This window comes from Rattus norvegicus, chromosome 1 (genome assembly GCF_036323735.1).
Source record: "Rattus norvegicus strain BN/NHsdMcwi chromosome 1, GRCr8, whole genome shotgun sequence".
In the NCBI taxonomy this organism is placed as follows: domain Eukaryota; kingdom Metazoa; phylum Chordata; class Mammalia; order Rodentia; family Muridae; genus Rattus; species Rattus norvegicus.
This window is the reverse complement of record NC_086019.1, coordinates 87,665,317-87,685,737: the sequence shown is the minus strand read 5'-3', so window position 1 is coordinate 87,685,737 and position 20,421 is coordinate 87,665,317. Positions and strand designations below refer to the sequence as shown.

At 52.8% G+C, this 20,421-nt stretch overlaps 1 protein-coding gene across 3 annotated transcripts; it reads left to right on the top strand.

Moving 5' to 3' along the window:
• The first annotated feature begins 5 nt into the window (after positions 1-5).
• On the top strand, positions 6-20,197 carry Ccdc61 (coiled-coil domain containing 61). 3 transcript variants are annotated; one of them, NM_001106229.1, is made up of 14 exons: positions 6-337; positions 6,169-6,327; positions 6,563-6,645; positions 9,087-9,241; positions 10,666-10,821; positions 16,903-17,113; positions 17,198-17,280; positions 17,727-17,887; positions 17,974-18,049; positions 18,490-18,644; positions 18,730-18,808; positions 18,981-19,041; positions 19,690-19,762; positions 19,896-20,197. In NM_001106229.1, the coding sequence occupies exons 2-14, from the start codon at positions 6,180-6,182 to the stop codon at positions 19,991-19,993; spliced, it is 1,539 nt and encodes a 512-aa protein (NP_001099699.1). In that variant the 5' UTR covers positions 6-337; positions 6,169-6,179; the 3' UTR covers positions 19,994-20,197. The 3 variants fall into 3 exon arrangements, with proteins under 3 accessions (NP_001099699.1, XP_038959872.1, XP_038959871.1); XM_039103944.2 differs by lacking the exons at positions 6-337; positions 6,169-6,327; positions 6,563-6,645 and having other exon boundaries at positions 9,103-9,241; positions 10,724-10,821; XM_039103943.2 differs by lacking the exons at positions 6-337; positions 6,169-6,327; positions 6,563-6,645 and having other exon boundaries at positions 9,103-9,241; positions 10,697-10,821.
• Positions 20,198-20,421: the final 224 nt, after the last annotated feature.

The following is a 20,421-nucleotide window of genomic DNA, read 5'->3' as shown; positions in this document are numbered from 1 at the left end:
GACTTATGGAAACATGACTGCCTGTAAGGCCCTACCAATCAGAAGTGAGAAGCCCGGATGTGGGCGGAACTGAAACTTCGGCGGTTGAACCGGTGGTGAAGAGGGCGTCTGTGGCGGTGACCAGCGAGTACGCGGCTGCGGGCGCGGGCTCCAGGCGCGGGCTCCAGGCGCGGGGATTGGGGAGTCCCCGGAGCACAGGTCCTTTCACGCAGGTGGACGCCAGAACCTATGCAAGCTGGAGATTTCACAGAGTCTTTATTGCGCTATGTTGTCGCTCCCGATATACGCGGCTAGAACTTAGAGGTCCCTTACCGAATACTGCACTAGAGCTTGTGAGGTAGAGCTTTATTTTGTATCTTTTGCACCCCACGGGTTGTGAGAGGTGGGGTTGCGGAGATGCCGCGAGTTCTGAATTTGAGTTGGTTTGGAGGATGGGGGCAGATGAAAACAGGGCAGGAGGTCTCTAGGGTTGAGGGTGTGTCTACCCTATGGACAAGAGGCGTTTACTGTGTGCACGCTCTGAGCAAGTAATTTTACGGGAAATCACTTTTAACTCTCCCCGCTTTCTTTGCAGTGCCAGATAATAGTTAGGCGCGTTAGTCAATAGTTCTACCACTACTGCTGAGCTCAAGAATGGATTTTATGTTTTGTTTTTGAGACAGTGTCTCACTTTGTCCTTGAACGCATAGAAATTATTGTGCCTTCACGCAAGTGTGTGATGGGGGTGGTGGTGGTTCATATCACAGGGTGGATGTGTAGTGACAGTTTTGGAATTTTGGTTCCTTTAAAAAACATGGGGATGTTATAAGAATATGTTTTCGTTTTAATCCCAGGTGTACCAGTTTTGGACTGTCCGCAGCTTACTATGATTTGCCTCCTGCTCTAGCAGAAATATGGTTTTGCCAGCTCCTGATAATTTTTTCGATTGCGTGACGTTTGGAATTCTGGGAGCTTTTTGGAGAGCATATAAATGCTAGGGCCCCCAAGAAGCGTGTGTGTGTGTGTGTGTGTGTGTGTGTGTGTGTGTGTGTGTGTGCGTGCCTGTGTGTATGTGTGGGTTGTTGGTCATTTAGGAAGGTTGGTTGTGGTTTGTTAGTAGCCGAAGTCAAAGAAGAAACAAAAGGAAAGAAATTAGATTCAGGGATTTTCCTGATTCCCCTCTCTTCCTCTATCCTTGTTTCTCTCCTATCTAGTGTTAGGGGGTGAAACTGTGCAATAAATTTGGGGATGGGGTGGGGTGGGGTGGGGAGAACCTACAAAGTAGCAAAGACCAGCTACATGACTGTGGAGGTCAGAGGACAACATTGTCGAGTCGGTTCTCTCCTTCTGCCTTAATGGGGGTTCTAGGGGTCAAGCCCAGCTCTGTGTTTGTGCATCAGGAAGCTTTACCCATTGAGTCATCTGGACAGTCTCTCTGAATGAACTCGGAAGCGTCATAGCAAACTCTACAGTGGTGCACACTGTAATCCCAGGACTGGGGAGCTGGGGTGGAAGAACTGACAGTTTGAGGTCAGTCTGAGCTACAGAATGAGTTTGAGGCTGGCTTTGCCTACCTAGGGAGATCTCATCTCAAAACGAAACAAATCAAGAGAAGAAGAGTGTGGGCTCTGGTATCTGTTTACCCAAGTTTGAGCCCTGGCACTGACCCTGGGACCCACTACTAAAATCATTCTGGCTTTGGGCAAGTTCTTTAATCCTTTCATACCTAAATTTCATGTTCTGCGGAATCACTTTTTCTATTCCACTTCCCTCACCTGCTCACCCTGTAGTGACTGCCAGGTGTCTCTTTCCCGTATCTATCTCTGCACAAACTCCACGTTATATCCAGTGTGTGTGGGGTTGTCGGTCATTTAGGAAGGCCAGCTCCTCTTTGCTTGGAAGTCCAGCTGACATGCAGTTGCCCCCAAACAATTCTTTGGGGTCTCTATTCTTACCTGACAGAACCTTCCTCTCAGGTACTTGGCTTGGTTCTTTATCACTCCTTCCTTTCCCTCCCATGTTAAAGAAAAGTGCACACACACACACACACACACACACACACATACACACACACACACACACACACGTTAGGGTGAGGATGGACGTCGAGGGGACTTAGCTTGCCTGAGGCTCTGGCTTTGATCCCTAGGTCTGGAAGCCAGGTGTGGTGGTGAGCACCTGTGATCCCAGAGTTTGGGAAGTGGAGGCAGAAGGATCAGGAATTGAAGCCTAGCAGGCAGTCAAACCCTGTGTTCCTTCCTCTGTTTACCCCTCCTGCATTATACCTGCTCTTCCCTGGGCCCCACAGGTCCTGCCCACAGGATCTCCAGGTAGTGAGGGCTCTGTCTTCCTCCCTCTCCACAGTCCCACACCTTTGGAAATGACTTGCCTGTACTATTGGGACCACGCGGGTCTCAGGGTCTTTTGGATGTGGCAAATGCATGCTTTATACTGCTGTTTGCCCTTCTGCCTGGATTGGCTTTCCCCAGATGCCTGAGTGATTTCCCCACTCTTCAAGGGTCTCAGTCCGGGGGCTTCTTGAGGCCTTCCTGGCTGCTGTCGACTCACCTGGCTTTACTTCGTCTCGTTCGTTGCCACCACATCCTTCATTTATTCCTTGGGATTTCTCAGATCTGCCCACTAGGGTGGGCTCCTGAAGAACACACAGGTGTAGAAATAGTTACTATCCTTTCTCTGGTCTCCCCATGGTGGGAGTTGAAATATTGAGCTGGGAGGTACTCCTTCCTGGAAATGGAGTCAGCTGCAGTAAGAAACTGGACATATTGTGGTGCCCCTAGGGGCCTTGGAGCTGAGACTGGAGAGTGTCAGGATCCTTGGCCCTCCTCCATAGGCTGGCAAGCAGGTCTATGCCAGGCCAAGGTGCCGAAGAGACAGGAAGAAGGACAATTAGAAACGTTTGTTTTTATTGATCTGTATCTCAAGGGACTGGAGTCCTGTACAAGATGGAGAAGTGCTGTACGGCAGCCATGGCCCTAGTCTCTTACTTGTGGATTCTGGGCAAGCTAGCCATGCTTGCAGGCTTTGGGGAGGAAGCGTACGTGGCCTCTGGGCTGTCAGCTGAGAGTGGGTGGTAAGGGCAAGTACCCAGCACCTTACGTGATGACTGACGTAGCCCTCATGGCAATGTACAAGGTCAGCGCTCCTGTCCCGAGTAGTACACACACACCCATGCACATGCGCTCGCGCATGCCCTGCTCCAGTAACTGGCGTTTAACCCAGGGTCTCACACATGCTAGGTAAGCCCCTACTACTAAGCTACATCTGTAACTTTTTTTGAGACTGGGTCTCACTAAGTTACCCAGAGTGGCCTTGATCTCCTGTTGCCCACCCTGGTCCTAGACTTTTGATTCTACATCCCAGCCTGTTGCTGGCAGGCCCTTGACCCCAGGCCTGGCTTTATCTTCACTTCACTTTACCACAAAATGGCAAGTACCTTGCCTCTGGCATATTGGGTAGTGAGGGAGGAGCTTTGATCTGAACCTGTGAGTTTCCAGCCTGTGGACTGATCGAAAGGTGTAAGCCATGCTTGAGTCAAAGCCTGTGAGTCAGTGAAGCCTGTGAGTCAGTGCTTGAAGAACCTTGGGAAGGAAGCATAGCTGGATAGTGAGTAGGAGAAGGCTGCTGATTCTAACTGTGGGAGCCTCAGTTTTATGGTCTGTAAAATGGGGGGATGGTTGTAATGTCTACCAGAGCAGTAGAACTAGGATGAAGCATTGAGCTACTAAGTGTGTTTTGGGGACACTCTGGGTGTGCTGGGAAGCTGCAGGGTACACTGTAATGGTCTAGATTGTGGGGTATCCTACACTTGACCTTAGCAGAAGGCACAGCAACCATGTTCAGTGGGCTTTTGTTGTTATGCCCCCTGGGGGCCAGTGTTGGGGAAGGGCAGGGTGGAGACGGAGAGAGCTCAGGCCAGCTCACATTCTTGCAGAGTTGGGGAGGCCAACTCAGAGTAGGTGGCGGTCAGGCTGTTGGGCACAGTGTGGGATATTCCTAGGAGAACCCAGTAAGGCTGGAGATGGGTGCGGGTATGAAGTGGTTTGTGGGCAGACAGCCTAGGGTAGGTGGGGACAGTGATTTGCCCACGACGATGGTGGGGTGTGGTGGGTTCTCTTTCCTCCTGAAATGTTGGAGCACAGTTTGGGAGGAGGAGCCAGGGCAGGGACCTGTAGCTCTGGGAAAGAGATTGAGATTCCCTGAGTGAAAGATGGTGAGGAGAAGGCTAGGGGCTGGAGACTGTAGCTTGTGTGAGAGCAACCTCAAGAGGCTGTGGCAGAAGTGGGTCAGGGGGGTCCCAGGTGTGCTTAGCACTGAGACGTGATGTCAAGGGCTGGCAAGGGCGGAGCCTCCCCACTGGGATGTTGGTCAGAGGGGATTAGAAGAGGGGTCAGGAGAGACTTGGGGCAGGATGGAAGTCAGCAACCAGGATGAACTTCCCAGGATGAACTTCAGGTCCCTTAGCAAGGATGGTGTGAGCAGGAAGAGGGAGGGAGCCTCAAGGCAGCGAGAGGGGCTGGGCCTGGATAGTCCCAAAGGTGGGGAGAGCTGCCCTGGGTGAGAGGTGAGAAATGTGCCTACCAGTGGGGCGGTAACAGTTAGGTACAGTTTGAGCAGAATTCAGGTAAAATACGGGGAAATGGAACACAGGCAGAAAGTGGGGTGTACGTGGGCTAGAACTTTGAATGAGTGGGCAGAATCGAAGCAGAATAAGAGGGGGCATGACAGTTCAGATAGAAAATTCAGGGGGCAGGGTCCTAGGAGAATGTGGAGGTAGAAGGCAGTGTAGGGGGAAGCAATGTGCTGGTTCCCCCACTCCTCAAGCTGGGAGAATAGAATGAACTAGGAGTCAGTGCAGGGGGAGGATCTGGCTTCCACCATGCACCACACCACAAGGGACAGGAAGTGGAGGTCTGCCAGGAGAGGGGTCCTGAGATTGGGAGAGGAGTGGGTGTTGGGAGCTCTGGCTAAGGAGGGAGCTGTCCAGAGTGTAGGCCTGGTTTGTGGAGTTCTTGCCTGGCAATAGCTAAGGGACAGTTTCTAAGCCTCCAAGAGTCGATGGGAGGGAGTGTAGTTGTGCACTGGGAGAGTGGATTTTAGGCCTGTTGTTATTCAGAGGGTGACTATTTGGGACCTAGGTGGTATGGGTGGGCACAGGATGCTTGGTGGTGTTGTATGACCCAGGCGATGCAGGGTGGAGGACAAGGTCAGTTTGACAATGGGGACGAGGGACGCGGTACCTTGAGTGAGGGAGGTGGTACCTTGAGTGAGGGAGGCGGTACCTTGAGCACGTGCCCCAGGAGTTCCTCCTCCAATGCTGTGGTAAACTGCTGTGGTGGCTGCCCTGTGCTTTGGCGGCAGATGCTGAGGTCTCTGGGCGGGGCCAGAGATTAATACTCCAAGCTTTAGAACTCCTAGAAAGTGGAAGCTTAATTACTAGGGGCTTCCAGATTTATGAAGCCCTCCACTAAAAAACATTCCAGAAACCAGAGTCCCAAGCCAACATGGCTGGCGTATGTGTTTTCTCCAAACCTGTTCCTAAATCAAACCAAAGCAAACCATAACAGGAGGCCAAAGCCACCACCACTGCCACAAAGTTAGTGCTTTGTGGTGGTGCTACGTTTTGTTCTGGGGATAGGGTTTCTGCTTTGGGAATCTCGTTATGCAACCCAGGCTGGTCTCAAACTCTTGGCAACATTTTCTGCTTCTGAGTGCTGGGATAGCTGGTGTGCACCATCATGCGGAGTGGGGAGTCGGTTCCTGGATCTACTGTTCCTCTCAGAAGGAGCTCACTGTTCTGCATCTCATTCCTTGTCTGAAAGAGGAATTTAAAAATGATGCCTTCCTAGCAGAGCTGTTAGTGAGAATTAAGGTGGATATCAGCATATAAAGCACAAAGAACTGTGCTGGGTGTGGCCATCCCAGCACTTGGGAGGCTGAGAGAGGAGAATCCTCTGAGCTAGAGTGAAACCCAGTCTCAGAAGACCATGGTCGGGGGCTGGGCTCAGTGACTAAGGGTGCTGGCTTCTCTTCCGGAGGACCTGCTTCAATTCCCAGCACCCACATGGTAGCTCACAACTGCCTGTAACTCCAGTTCCAGTGGCAACACTGCCTTTGGCCTCTGTAGACACCAGGCGTGTCTTTACGTCTCTGTCTTGTCCCCGTTTTCAGGGACCCTGGCCATGGAGCAGCCAGCTGGCCTGCAGGTGGACTACATGTTCCGGGGTGTGGAGCATGCTGTGCGGGTGGTGGTTTCTGGGCAGGTGCTGGAGCTGGAGGTGGAGGACCGGATGACAGCTGACCAGTGGCGTGGAGAGTTTGATGCCAACTGTGAGTGTGCCTGCTGGGGTGGGCTCCAGTCCCCACCCTGGAGCTCTCCTAAGGCTGAGGCTGAGCTAAGCTGTGCTCTTGACTCTACTCAAGCTCTTCAGAGTGGGGCGGGAGTGTGGGTCCCATCGGTCTGGCCAGAGGCAATAAGGGGTGGGCAGAGCTGGAAAACGTGAGCATGTTGCCTATGGACTGGGCAAGTGGTCAGACCTCAGGAGGAACTTTTCTTTCCACTCAGTCATTGAAGACTTGACTCATAAGACCGGGAACTTTAAACAGTTCAGCATCTTCTGTAACATGCTGGAGTCAGCCCTCACCCAGGTAAGGACCAGCCTCAGGGATGGGAGGTTACTCTTCCGTAGAACTTGGGGTGCGAGGCTGGGATGGTTACCTCATGTGTGCAGGGTGCTTGGCCTTCAGAACTTCTTTTGCACGTGCCAGTGGGTCCGAGTCTGGTGACAAACCAACCAATCAACCAACCAACCAACCAACCAACCAATGTATTGCTGGGGGTGTGGCTCCGGGGTAGGGTGCTTGCTTAGCTGCTAAAGCCTCTGGTTGGGTCACCAGCACCTCGTGATCTGCCATAGTGGTGTATGCCTGTAATCCCAGAATTTAAGTGGTGGTGGTTAGAAGGTCCAAGGTTTCCCTTATCTACATAGTGAGATGGAGGCCAGCCTGGAGTGCAGGAGACCCTGTCTCAAAATGATAAAACAAGTATTGAGGGGAGCCGGAGCCATGGCAGCTAAGAGCAGTGGCTGTTCTGGAGGACTCGGGTTCAGTTCCCGGCAGGCACCTCCGGCAGCTCAGGACTGCCTGTAACTTCCTCCCCAGTGGTTCTTCCGACCCCATCTAACTTCTGAGGGCACTTGCACTCACACATACATACTCCCTCCCAGAATTAAAAGCAGAATAAATCTTAAAACCAAAAGAGAAAAGAAAAATAGATTCAGGTCCCAGGGAAATGTAGAGAAGAGAGGAAGAGCCACCCTGTGTTAATGCTCTTGTTAGGAGATTGGTGAGGGCTGGCAAGCTGGCCTCACAGGTAAAAAGGTGCCAGCTTGGCCAGCCTGGCCACCCGAGTTCCAGCTCCAGGTCACACCGGGTGGAGGGCAGAACAGAATACTGAAAGCTGTCTCTGACTTCCACACGGGCACAAGAACACAAGCATACACTTGCACGCATGCGTGCACGACACACACACTAATATTAAATAAGTACGCAATAAAGTTTATATTAGAAGTACATTTTCATGGAGTTCATATTTTTTTTCTTTTTTTTTTCTTTTTTCTTTTTTTCGGAGCTGGGGACCGAACCCAGGGCCTTGCGGTTGCTAGGCAAGCGCTCTACCACTGAGCTAAATCCCCAACCCCTTCATATTTTTTTTAAAAAAGAATTCTGAACCTTTTTTTTTTTTTCCTTGAGACACTGTCTCATCATGTAGTCCAGGCTGCCCTAGAACCCCTTGAGCTTACTGTGTAGCCAGGGATGACCCTGAGTTCCTCATCTTCTTGCTTCTGTCTTCTAGTACCTGGACTACAGGTCAAGGCAGCATTTTGTGGCCTTTTGTATGTAGTGCTGGTGGCTCATGTGGTGCTGGGCTGGAACTGAGGGCTTTGTGCTTGCTGGGCGAGCATGAGCCCCAGCCCAGGATTTTGGAGAAATGGTTCAATGGTTAGGAGAACTTCCTGCTCTTGCAAAGGGCACAGTTGGTTCCTAGCACCCACACCAGGTGGCTTACAGTACTCTACAGGAAGTGGGTGCTGGGAATCGAACTCAGGTCTTTTAGAAGCACCGCAGAACTGTTAACCTTTGAGCCATCATCTCTCCAGGCTCCTGGCTAGCATTTTTCAGATAGTGGAGTGCTTGTGTGCACTAACACACTGATGTGCACAGGTATAGCCTCTGGAAAGTTAGTTGCCAGGGGCATTGGCCACCCCATCAGGTGGCTCCCATTGGATGCCTGACATCTCAGCACAGGGGAGGTAGAGGCAGGAGGATCAGAAGGCCATCCTTAGCTACAAAGTGAGTTCAAGGTCAACCTGGGTTACATGTGACCCCATCTTTCCTAAAACTAGAAAACATTTCAACTCCAAACCACACAAAACCTTTGCCTGGGATGTGTGATCTGCACTACTCTAAGCCGTCCTTTGTCTGCAGGAGTGACTGTCATGAGTTACACAGAAAACCCAAATGTTGGCCCACTTCATCCTTTGCTGCCACTTGCTTGATTCCATTCTTCCTGACCCCCTTCTCTCTATTTCCCCTTCCTCTTTTCTTTCTATCTTGTCTTTTCTTTCCCTCTCCTTTCTTTCATCTCATTTAGCCCAGGCTGGCCTTAAACTTGCTATGTGGCTGAGGATGACCTTGAACTTCTGACCCTTGTACCTCCACTTCCCCAGTGCTGAGAAGACAGGCATGCGCTTCCATGTCCAGGCCCACACCTAGGCTTTGGCTGAATTTCTCCTCAGGGATCAGCACTCACCAGCACTTTGGCCTCATTATTGTGGCTGTGTACAGCAGGAAGGGCATGTGTTGTTTCTCTTAGGAAAATGGTTTGGCCTGGTGACCCTGTGTGTGTCTGGTAGCACCGCAGACTCGCAGGTGTGAGGTGCTCTCCAGTGTATTCCTCCAACCATGACCAGCCTCCTTGTCAGGAAACTCAGGCACCCTGTGATCCGGCACAGTGTCTGGAGGGTGGCTGTGGTCCCAGGGTACCTATGATTGTCCTTGGCATCACCCCTCCTCCTCCTCTCCCACAGAGTAGTGAGTCTGTCACTCTGGACCTGCTCACCTACACAGACCTGGAGTCTCTGCGCAGTCGCAAGCTGGGGGGCCGCCCGGGTCCCTGCCCCAGGTCGGCCCAGCTCAACTCCAAACGCTACCTCATCCTCATCTATTCCGTGGAGTTTGACAGGTGGGCATGGGGCTGGCTCCGGGCCCAGGCTGGTGGCAGGGGTGGGAAGAGTCCCGGTGTCTGGGGTGATTTTACTTCACCTGCAGAGTCTGTGGGCGCTGTGTCATTTTACGGTTGCGACTGGCTGCAGGTGACAGATGGTCAGGACCTCTTGCCTTACTGTATGCAGTTGAACCAGCCTTGCACGTGGTAGGCGAGTGCTCTGTCCCTGATTTTTTTGAAACATAATCATTTATCACACAGCTAGCCATCCAGATTGCAGCTCAGATTCCTGATAGGGACGTGAGAGCTTTCTGTTTTGTTCCTTGTGTATTTGAAGAAGAAGGGACAGGGCTGTATGAGCCCTCAGCAGATCGTTCATAGTTGGCCTAGAGGTGGTCGTATACTGGGAACTGAAGCCCAGACTTCTGGAAGAGCAGCCAGTGCTCTTGACTGCTGAGCCATCTCTGAAGCCTCTTCCTTTAAAAAGTTTTAAAATTTCTTATTTTATGTGTATGGATGTTTTGCCTGTACGTGTCTGTATCCTACCATCTTGTGCCTGCAAAGGCCAGAAGAGAGCATTAGGTCCTCTGGGACTGGAGCTAAGTTGTGGGTGCTGGGAATGGAACTCGGGTCCTCTGCAAGAACAGCATGGGTTTTAAACGTCGAGCTCTCTCCAGTCATTCTGCGCCCTCCACCTTTATTTTTTAAAGAGAGTCATGCTATGAAGCTCAGCCTGGCCGCAAACTCATGGCAGTCCTCTTGCCTCAGCCTCTTGGGAACTGGGATTACAGGCTGGAGCAAGCACACTTAGCCAGGAATGGCTCTTGAGTTGCTGGGCAACAGAGTCTGTATGTCCTGGTCCCTGGGCTAGTGATTGGAAGTTGGCAGTCCTACAGGACCCACATGTTGGAGCCCCATCTGCAGGCATCCGGCCATTGCTCTGGCTCAGGGCTGCCTTAGCTCAGGCCAGCCAGTGTCTTCTTGGGAGAGGCTGGGGCGGGTTGTGCTTGAAGATAGCTCTTCCTGTAGAGCTCATGTGACAGTGCCTCCCCTGCAGACATGACAGCCAGCCATGACACTGTCCAGCCAGGTGTCCTCAGAATCCTGGAGGCAGAAGCTCAGAGGCACCGGGCTTGACTGACTGGCACAATGGTGTGTGGGACAACGAACCTAGAATCAACCGCTTTCCCAGCACTCGGGAGGCAGAGGCAAGCAGATCTCTCACGTTTCAGGCCAGCCTGGTCTATGTAGAGAGTTCAAGCCAGGGATACACAGAGAGACCCTGTCTCAGAAACCCAAACAAGCAAGACCTTCAAAACAAAACACCAAGAATACAAACTCTTGGGGACTGCAAGTGCTTGTGTTCTTTGGCTTACAGACCTGGCTCTCGGGTGGGTGGATCTTGGCCTCTGAGATGCCACGGTTCTGATCCCCTCTCTCAGGATTCACTACCCGCTGCCCCTCCCGTACCAGGGCAAGCCTGACCCCGTGGTTCTGCAGGGCATCATCCGCTCACTGAAGGAGGAGTTGGGTCACCTTCGAGGGATGAATGGCGGCCAGGATGCTCGGGAGACAGAGATCTGGCATCTGAGGGAGCAGTGAGTCTGGGGAGTGTGTGGTGGATTGGGATGTGGTGGACGGGACAGGCACTGCCCATCATCTGTTTCCTTGGGAACACTGGCTGTCTTCCTCCTGAGCCCTGCCTCTCTCCCTGCCCTTGGTTGGGTGCTGGGGATTCAGCAGTGATTGACAGCCCTGGCTCTGTCTTCCTGGGCCTCTGTGGCAGTGAGGGAGATGCACAGATGAACATTCAGCATATGGGGGGCACCGAGGGGGTCCCAGAAAGAGTTGCAGAAGCATCAGCAAAGGTGACGTAAGGCAGGCCGGCAGGGTGAGCTGAATAGCCTTCACCTGACTGAACTCTTGGTGTTGCCTGGCTCCCTGCCTGGGGTACCTAGCCCAGTGGGAATGGATGTTAACAAGAACCACATGAACATGCTATTGGATGTGGATGGGTGAGGAGCAGGCAGAAGAGCAGCCGTGACCTGGACCTGCTAAGTCTTGAGGTGGGTTAGGTGAAGGGGTTAGGACGAGTGTGCTAGGTAGATGACACAGCATGCACAGGGTCCCCGAGGCAGGTGGGACTATGGTGGGAACGGGAAGAGACTGGAGGCTTCTGGGAGGCTTACTGACTCTGCTGTGTCCTGTCGTCTATAGGCAAGGGTTTGGTCTCCACCTGGAAATGGCCAATTCTTTAAGGAGGACTAGGGATATTAAAAAATTAAATATTCTCATTGTATCATGTGCATGATGAGAGTACGTATGTTTTTGGGTATACACACCATGGCATGTGTGTAGAATCAGTTTTCTCAGTCTATAATTACATGGCTTCCATGGGTCAAATTCAGGTTGCCAGGCAAGCATCACGGACCGGCAAGCACACTGAGCCATCTTGCTGATCCCTCTTTCTTTCTTTTGAGGCAAGGTCTTAGGTGTTCAAGACTGACCTCAAACTCTCTGTAGTCAGGAATGGTTTATTCAGTGCTGGGTATTGAACCCAGAGCACCATGTATGTTAGCCAACCAAGTCATGTTTCAGGCCCCATATTGTTCGTTGTGAAATTTATGTTGTTATGTATTTGTGTCTGTATGAGGGTGTGTGCACATGTGTAGATCCTAGGGTTCAGAAAGCAGCTGTCCTCACAGCAGCCCTGTGAGACAGACACTGCTGTCATCACCAGGTTCCAGTTCAGAGATGCTAGGGGACTTTCACAGGGCACACAGCAAATTTTATGGCCAGGCTATGCCTTGGATGCAGCTAGAATCTTGGCACTGTTGGCACATAGGTGCTAGTCCAGACTGAGTGCCAAATACTACCAGAGAGGAATGGCCTTCTCTTGAGGGTGGGGTTTTACAGGCTACCAGGCCCCATGGGTGCTGCTGATCAGAGGTGAGGTGGAAGAAGGACACAGTGGGAGCATGGGAACCTCATCCTCCATCCAGGCCACACCTGTATGCACCTCCCAAATTGGCCATAAGGCTTCGACTTCTACCCATTCACAGTACTGTCGAGGGCACCTTGAAATCTCTGAGCTGGTGGCATCTTCCCCATCCTGTTCTGACCTGCCGGTCCTTCTTTTCCTTGGAGACCAAGTTTTGCTATGCAGACCAGGCTTACCTTGATCTGTCGGCTCTCCTCCTGCTGCTCTGAGTACATGTGTGTGTGTGTGACCACCTCCCCACAAGGAGCTCCTCAGGAGGAAGCTGCCCCACAGGGGTGGTCCAGGCAGAAGGCAGAAGGGCCGCGCTGACAAGTGCCCACTCTACAGAGGCTGGTGGCAGGAAGGGCATGACGGAGAGTGGGGATTACTGCTGTGTCTTGCTCAGTGTGTGCTCATTGTATGTGCCCATGTGTGTGTGTGCGCGTGCGTGCGTGCGTGCGTGCGTGCGTGCGTGCGTGCACACACAAACCTACTTTAAAAACAAAACTATTTTGGGGCTGGGGATTTAGCTCAGTGGTAGAGCGCTTACCTAGGAAGCGCAAGGCCCTGGGTTTGGTCCCCAGCTCCGAAAAAAAAAGAACCAAAAACAAACAAACAAACTATTTTTATGTGTTTGCTAGTTAGGCAAGGCTATCCCTGACTCTGCCTCCCAAGTACGGAAATTATAGGTGTCCACCATGTTTTGCTCTTGGCTTGTTTCCCTCCTTCCATCCTTGTATGAGACAGGGTTTCTCTGTAGACCAGGCTGGCCTCGAACTCAGAGACCCACCTGCCTCTGCCTCCCAGGTGCTGTGATCAAAGGTGTGTGTGCCACCACGTTTTGTTAGTTCTTGAGACTGATTGATGTCTTATTACGGGATGATCCAGGTCCACAGTTCTTTAGCTCTTGTTGGCTGGAGTAAAGAAGCGTGTCCCTGAGGCAGGTTTCCCCAGGAGTGCTGAGGGCCGAGTCTTTCTTTTTGTTCATTTCTGACAGAACACAGAGTTGGCTCCCGTTCCCCACAGAAGGTAGCTTAAAACACTGGAGTTGGTTGCTGGGCATGGTGGTGCACGCCTTTAATTCTAGTACTGTGGATGCAGAGGCAGGCGATGGTTCTCTGTCAGTTCTAGGCCAGCCTGGTCTACAGAGAGAGTTCCAGGATAACTAGTTATACACAGAGAAACCCTGTCTCAGAAAACAAAACAAAAACAGCAGCAACAACAAAACAAAATCCCCAAACCAAACAACAATGAAAACAAAACACTGTACTGAGTCAGAGACGCTCACCCTGTAAAGGTGCTTGCCACCAAGCCTGCTGCTTTGAGCTCAGTCTCTGGGACCCGCGTGTAGAAGGGGAGAATCAATTCCCACTCATTGTCCTCTGCTCTACATGAATGCTGGATGCGGGTGTGTCTTGCGCATACACACAAATAAATGCAATAAAAATAAAACCAAATGAAAAACCACTACAAGTGTATTCTGTCTCCCCCTGGAGGCCAGCGTCTGAAATGGTGTTCACTGGGCTGTAGCGCAGGCGCTCCTAGGCCATCCTCCTGGGCCCTTGGGAGAGCCCCTTTTTTGCCTCTCCAACACTTGGGGGCTGCAGCTGTTCTTTGGTTTAGGCCTTAGCACTCTGGCCTGAGCCTCTGTGGTCACATCCCCTCCCCTCTTCTGTATCTAATCTCAGGTTGTGATCTGCCCTGACAATTGGGGGGGAGGTCCTTTCATCTCATCACTCATACCAGATCTATAAAAGTCGCTTTTTGCCAGATAGTGGAATGTGTGAAGGTTCCAGGAGAAGGCCTTGGGTGTCTTTGGGCACGTGGCCGGGGTGGAGTGGGCGGGAGGCAGTAATCAGCTCGTAGATGTGACCTAATACATTTGCTGCAGTGATTTCATGTTGGTGTTGTCTTTGCCAGGTGGGCCTATTCATGTTGGGTTCTATATCCTTTTGGAAGGGTCCCAGGAAGCTTTTCTCTTGTTATTTAAGTCCCAGACATAAAACCCAGACCTTGTGCATACTAGGTGAGTGCTCTGCCACTGGTCTATACCATACTGGGGGATCTAGGCAGGGGCTCTACCACTGAGCCCCGCCCCCAGCCCCTCACTGGGGGATTCTAGGCAGGGGCTCTACCACTGAGCCCCGCCCCCAGCCCCTCACTGGGGGATTCTAGGCAGGGGCTCTACCACTGAGCCCCGCCCCCAGCCCCTCACTGGGGGATTCTAGGCAGGGGCTCTACCACTGAGCCACGCCCCCAGCCCCTCACTGGGGGATTCTAGGCAGGGGCTCTACCACTGAGCCCCGCCCCCAGCCCCTCACTGGGGGATTCTAGGCAGGGGCTCTACCACTGAGCCACGCCCCCAGCCCCTCACTGGGGGATTCTAGGCAGGGGCTCTACCACTGAGCCCCGCCCCCAGCCCCTCACTGGGGGATTCTAGGCAGGGGCTCTACCACTGAGCCACACCCCCAGCCCCTCACTGGGGGATTCTAGGCAGGGGCTCTACCACTGAGCCACGCCCCCAGCCCCTCACTGGGGGATTCTAGGCAGGGGCTCTACCACTGAGCCACGCCCCCAGCCCCTCACTGGGGGATTCTAGGCAGGGGCTCTACCACTGAGCCCCGCCCCCAGCCCCTCACTGGGGGATTCTAGGCAGGGGCTCTACCACTGAGCCACACCCCCAGCCCCTCACTGGGGGATTCTAGGCAGGGGCTCTACCACTGAGCCACGCCCCCAGCCCCTCACTGGGGGATTCTAGGCAGGGGCTCTACCACTGAGCCCCGCCCCCAGCCCCTCACTGGGGGATTCTAGGCAGGGGCTCTACCACTGAGCCACGCCCCCAGCCCCTCACTGGGGGATTCTAGGCAGGGGCTCTACCACTGAACCATGCCCCCAGCCCCTCACTGGGGGATCTAGGCAGAGGCTCTACCACTGAGCCACGCCCCCAGCCCCTCACTGGGGGATTCTAGGCAGGGGCTCTACCACTGAGCCACGCCCCCAGCCCCTCACTGGGGGTTACTAGGCTGGTGGTCTACCACTATTTTTCCAGTATGTTTTATTATTTTATCAGGAGGTAATGTTAACATGATCTATTGTTGCATTTAGAATTTTTTTAGTAGAAAGAGCCAGAAGGCAAGGACAGTTTTAGAAAAGGAATATACTGTCTGTTCTTACTTTTTCCTTGATTTTTTTTTTTTTTTGTTCTTTTTTTTTGGAGCTGGGGACTGAACCCAGGGCCTTGCGCTTCCTAGGCAAGTGCTCTACCACTGAGCTAAATCCCCAACCCCTTTTTCCTTGATTTTACACCCAGGTTTTTTTTTTTTTTTTTTTCTGATACTGATAAAGCATAGTTTCCAAGGAAAGTAACAATTTTTTAAATGACTATTTTTATTTTATGTGCATGGTGTCTTGCCTGCATGCCTATCTGTGAAGGTGTCAGATCCTCTGGAACTGGAGTTACAAGAGGTTGAGAGCTTCCATGATGGTGCTGGGAATCGAACCCTGGTCCTCTGGATGAGCAGCCAAAGCCGTTAACTGTTGAGCCAGCTCTCGGGCCGCAGTAACAATTGTTTTCTTTATCCTGAACAATACCAGTGCACTCACTGGTGAGACTTTGACTGCAGGTTAGATGTTTTTGCAGCCTCTTTTGCCTTGAATCTGTGTATCCCACTTGCTAAAACCCTGTATTCCAGTCACATTCTGCAGTGTTACTCTTCCTTTGGTGTACATTTGTGCCTTGGAGCCTGTTGATTGCCCCCCACCTCCCGACTTTGGTGATAGTTCCTGAGGCAGGAGGATTGCTGGGACTCAGAAATTCAAGATCAGCCTGGGCAGTATAGCCAGAGCCTACATAAAGTATTTTCACATAGTTCCAGAGTCAAAAGCTGGAGAGAGGGGTACATCCAGAGAAGTCCTGTTTCTCTACCTGTACCTCTTCTCTCCCCATAGGCAGCCCCTTCTTTATTTGAAAGTTTTTCATTTATGTTTTTTACAACTTTTTTTTCTTTTCTTTTCTTTCTTTTTTTTTTTTTTTTTTTCTAAGCTGGGGACCGAACCCAGGGCCTTGCGCTTGCTAGGTAAGCGCTCTACCACTGAGCTAAATCCCCAACCCCTTCATTTATGTTTTTAAAAGTACAAACCACCTCAGATCATTTTCAGCCTCTCCCATTTCCTTTTACAAAAGAGGACTTGGTACATACATCTGCCCTGTGTCAAATAGTAGAAATCCGCTCTCCTTTTCATGGAGGCACTTCTCTGTGGATGCACAGGGAAATCCAACTAGTTCTCCATGGATACTTGCTTACCTTTGCTTCCCTGTTTATAAGCAGCAGGGAAGGAAAGCCTTGGGTATGTGGCGTTTTCGTAAGGGTCTTTGAGCAGGGTAGTGACCTCATCAGTTTGGTTTGGCTGGCAAATAGAAGATTTGTCTGGGAAAGGTTTGGAAATGGAAACAAGGTCAGTTGAGCTGTGCTCGCTGCAGGCATCTTTTAGCCAGGTCACCATGTCATTAGGGCTTGTATGGGGGTGGGTGAAAGTCAAGTAGCTTTAGTATCCTCCTTGCTTCGGAGTGAGTTGACAGGGACAGACTCCTTCCAGGGGACTGTATTCCTCCTTCCTGGGGGACCTTAGGAACTGCCATCTGTGGAGCTCACAGAGTACTCAGTTTCCCTCTCGCTCTCCCTCCCCCCGCCCTCCGCAGGGTGACCCGCTTGGCGTCAGAGAAGCGGGAGCTGGAGGCGCAGCTGGGCCGCTCCCGAGAGGAGGCTCTGGCGGGTCGGGCAGCTCGCCAGGAAGCCGAGTCGCTGCGGGGGCTGGTGAGGGGCCTAGAGCTGGAGTTACGGCAAGAGCGTGGCCTTGGGGGTCGGGCTGCTGGCCGCCGCAGCCAGGATTGTCGCAGACTAGCTAAGGAGGTGAGGGAGCGGATGCGGTGAGGGGGCGCTGCGGTGGACCTCGGCCTGCTATGGACCTCAGCGGTCCCTGTTTTCCTTCCGCAGCTCGAGGAGGTAAAGGCGTCAGAGCGCAATCTGCGTGCTAGGCTCAAGACTCTGAATTGCGAGCTGGCTATGTACCGAAGGGGGTGAGAGGCGTGGCTCATGGGGAGGTGGGGCTAAAGGAGGGGTGGGGTGAGAAGATGGCTTTGGGGTGGGTGGGCGGGGCCTGTGGAGAATTAGGTAGGGCCTGGAGGTAGTGTCTGGAGTACAGTGGAGCCTAAGCGCTTAGTGATCTCAGGTAAGATTCAAGGAGCTAACTGCTGACCTTGATTGGCGGAGAAAGGGCTTCCAGGGAGCTGTGAGAGAAGGAGGACCTCGGAAAGAAGGATCGGTGAAGGTGTTTGGATGTAGGGAAGTAGTGGCAGGTCCTGGAAAAGAACTTGGACAAGGTGGGGTATAGAAAGGTATCTGTGAGCTGGGTAATGTTTGAGGAGATAGAATGTGGGCCTCAGGGTATAGAGGAGGTGCGCGTGGCACCAGAGTTGGTGTGGGCTAGTGAATGGGAAGCGGACAGTGGACTCAATGCTCCCAGGAGACGCACGTTGCCGGCTGGAGCCAGGGAGGACCGAGCTTTATCATCTCGGGAGCGCTCCACGTCTCGTGGTCGCACGGCCACTCGCTCCTCATCGCGGGAGAGCAACCGCGGAGCCCGGAGTCACGGCCGGCCAGCACACCCCTCACCCTCACCTACAGGTCAGTGACCGCCCCACCTCTTGCTGTGGGGGAGGCAGACAGGTGCCGGCCGGTATGCAAGCCAGCCTTTTCCCTACATTGTCTAGGTAGTCGTGTGCCCCGTTTTGACCCCACAGCCTTCGTGAAAGCCAAAGAGAAGAAGCAGAGAGAGATCAGGATGAAGTAAGTCAGTGCCAATTTCCCACCTCTGTTCTGTGCTCGGTTCTTACTTCAGTTCCTCTTCCCACCTCTCACCAACCTGTAGCTAAGCCTTGTCTCTTCTCTGGGCTCCCACTTCTCTCCCTGCTCCGTCTCCTCTCCTCCATTTTCCGTACCGAGCTAACCTCTTGGCTAACTCTGCTTTCCTCTGCTCCCATCTCCTCCCTTGGTCCTTCTTTCTTCCCTTGTCCCTGTTACCCCTGCACCCCGATTCAGCCCCCTCTCGTGGTCCCGCCCTCTCCTGAGCTCGTTTTGCTCTCCTAACCCGTCAGGTGCACTGCTCATTTTCCCCACCCACACATATCAACATCTCCAAGTGACCTCTAGCTGGCCACCGACTCTGGCTGTGGCTGGTTCCAATCCCCGCAGTAGTTGGTGTACATTCCTAGTCTCTGGTTTTCTAGGCGGCAGCAGCAGCAGCAGCAGCAGCGGAACCGAATGGGCAGTGGAGGAAGCGGGGACGGTCCATCTGTCTCATGGTCTCACCAGACTCGGCCCCCTGCTGCTGTGACCGGCCGAGGGGATGCAGCTAACCGCTCCCGGAACCGCAGCTCCTCCGGTAACCAGCTCTGAGAGGCAGTGTGGCTGCGGGCGGTGGGCGGGCCATGTGACTCCTGGGCCTCACGCCCTTCGTCTCCCCCTAGTGGACAGTTTCCGCAGCCGCTGCTCGTCAGTCAGCTCCTGCAGTGAGCTAGAGGATTTCTCCCAGTCAGTTTCCAAAAGGTAATGATTGGACTCTGGGGGAAGACACTTTGGAAAGGGTGCCTGGGGAGAGTGGAAGCAATCTTTTTCAGGGAAATTAGGTGACGGAGGTTGGAGGTCTTAAAACCACGAAGTGGGTCAGGAGGGAGGTGCCAAAGATGCTCTGTGGTCTTCGATTGCCCTCTTTTTCTAGTCGTCGTTGCCGTGGACGCGGGAAACCACCCAGCCCCATACCCTGGAGTGGGTCCAAGACGGTGAGGCTCATTCCCAGGCTGGGAGGTGGGTGGGGTAGTACTAAACCACAGAAGATAAGCCATCATCTATATTCTATGATTCTCTAGCCTGGGGATACCAGGTTGTAGAGGGGAATCTAGAATGACCCTTGAAGAAGGGTGTTTGGGCTTGGTGGGCAAAATCTTAGTGGCCACAGTATGTTGCTTTAAGTTTTGGACTGAAGATGTGGCTCAGTCGGTAGACTACCCTTCTGGTAAAGGCCCTGGGTTCTGTATAAAGAGGGTGGGTAGAGTGGCATTCAAACCAGCACTCAGGAGGTGGAGGCAGGAGCGTTCAAAGTCTAAGATCAGCTTTGGCTATCCAGTGAGTTTGAGGCCCACCCGGGGTACATGAGATCTTGGATCAAAAGGAAAAAGGAAAAATACTCTCTTCTCAAATGACACCAGATCCTCGCACCCGGCATCTCCTCTGTCACGACTAAGGGAGCCTGGTCAGCCTCTCTGTGCCTCAGGCTTTTCCAGTTCACCTTTTGGATGGCTCTTGTGTCAGAAGGAGGTTCTTGATTCAGTGGCGACCTGTAGACCCTCAGATTCAGAGTCCCCGTGGGACTTGGGGGATGGGAGTAGAAGGGGGTTTCCTGACTCCTTTCCTGCTCCTCTTATTACCAGAAGTCTACCACTCGAGAACGCAACAATCACCAGAGACACTTGGCCAGCTCTGGGGCCTGGGTCCCCATCAAAGGTGAGCCCAGGGTGTCCCATATTTGTCCCTCCTGTCCGGTCCTTATCTCAGAACCGTTTGGGGTGATAACAAGTTTATTGGTCCTTGCTGTACTGGCCCTTCATGGTCCCCACCCCCACCCCTGTTTTCACAGAGTACAGCTCCGACTACCAGGGAGCCGACATGGCTGAAATAGATGCCCGCCTGAAGGCTTTGCAGGAATACATGAACCGGCTGGACACACGGTCATGACCCTGGAGAGGTGGTACCCTGATTTCCCATTCTGCCATCCGGGGGTCTGGTGTGGAGGCAGTGCCCCTCCCACGTTCCACATCTCCTGGTGCTCCAGGGGTCTCAGGTGTGTCAGGCCCGACTCCTCCCCCTCCCCCTCCCAGTAATGCATTCTAGGAGAAGAGGGTATGTGTATTTTGTAAATAAATATGGTTGTTTTTGGGACCCCTTAGCCTGTGATTCAAGGGTAGGCCTGGAGTGGGCAGAAGTGAGGATGGGGTTGACAATTGGGCCCGAAGGTGAGGTGTATTTGGCCTGACTGACTTGGAGGCAGGAGAGCAGTGGTGAGCCATGTGTCTCCAGAGGAGTTCAAGCAGGGTTAGATGTGCCTGGCTGCGTAGCGGGAGGTGGGGGGCGTCTTGCAGCATGGCCCACGTTGTCTGGTTCTT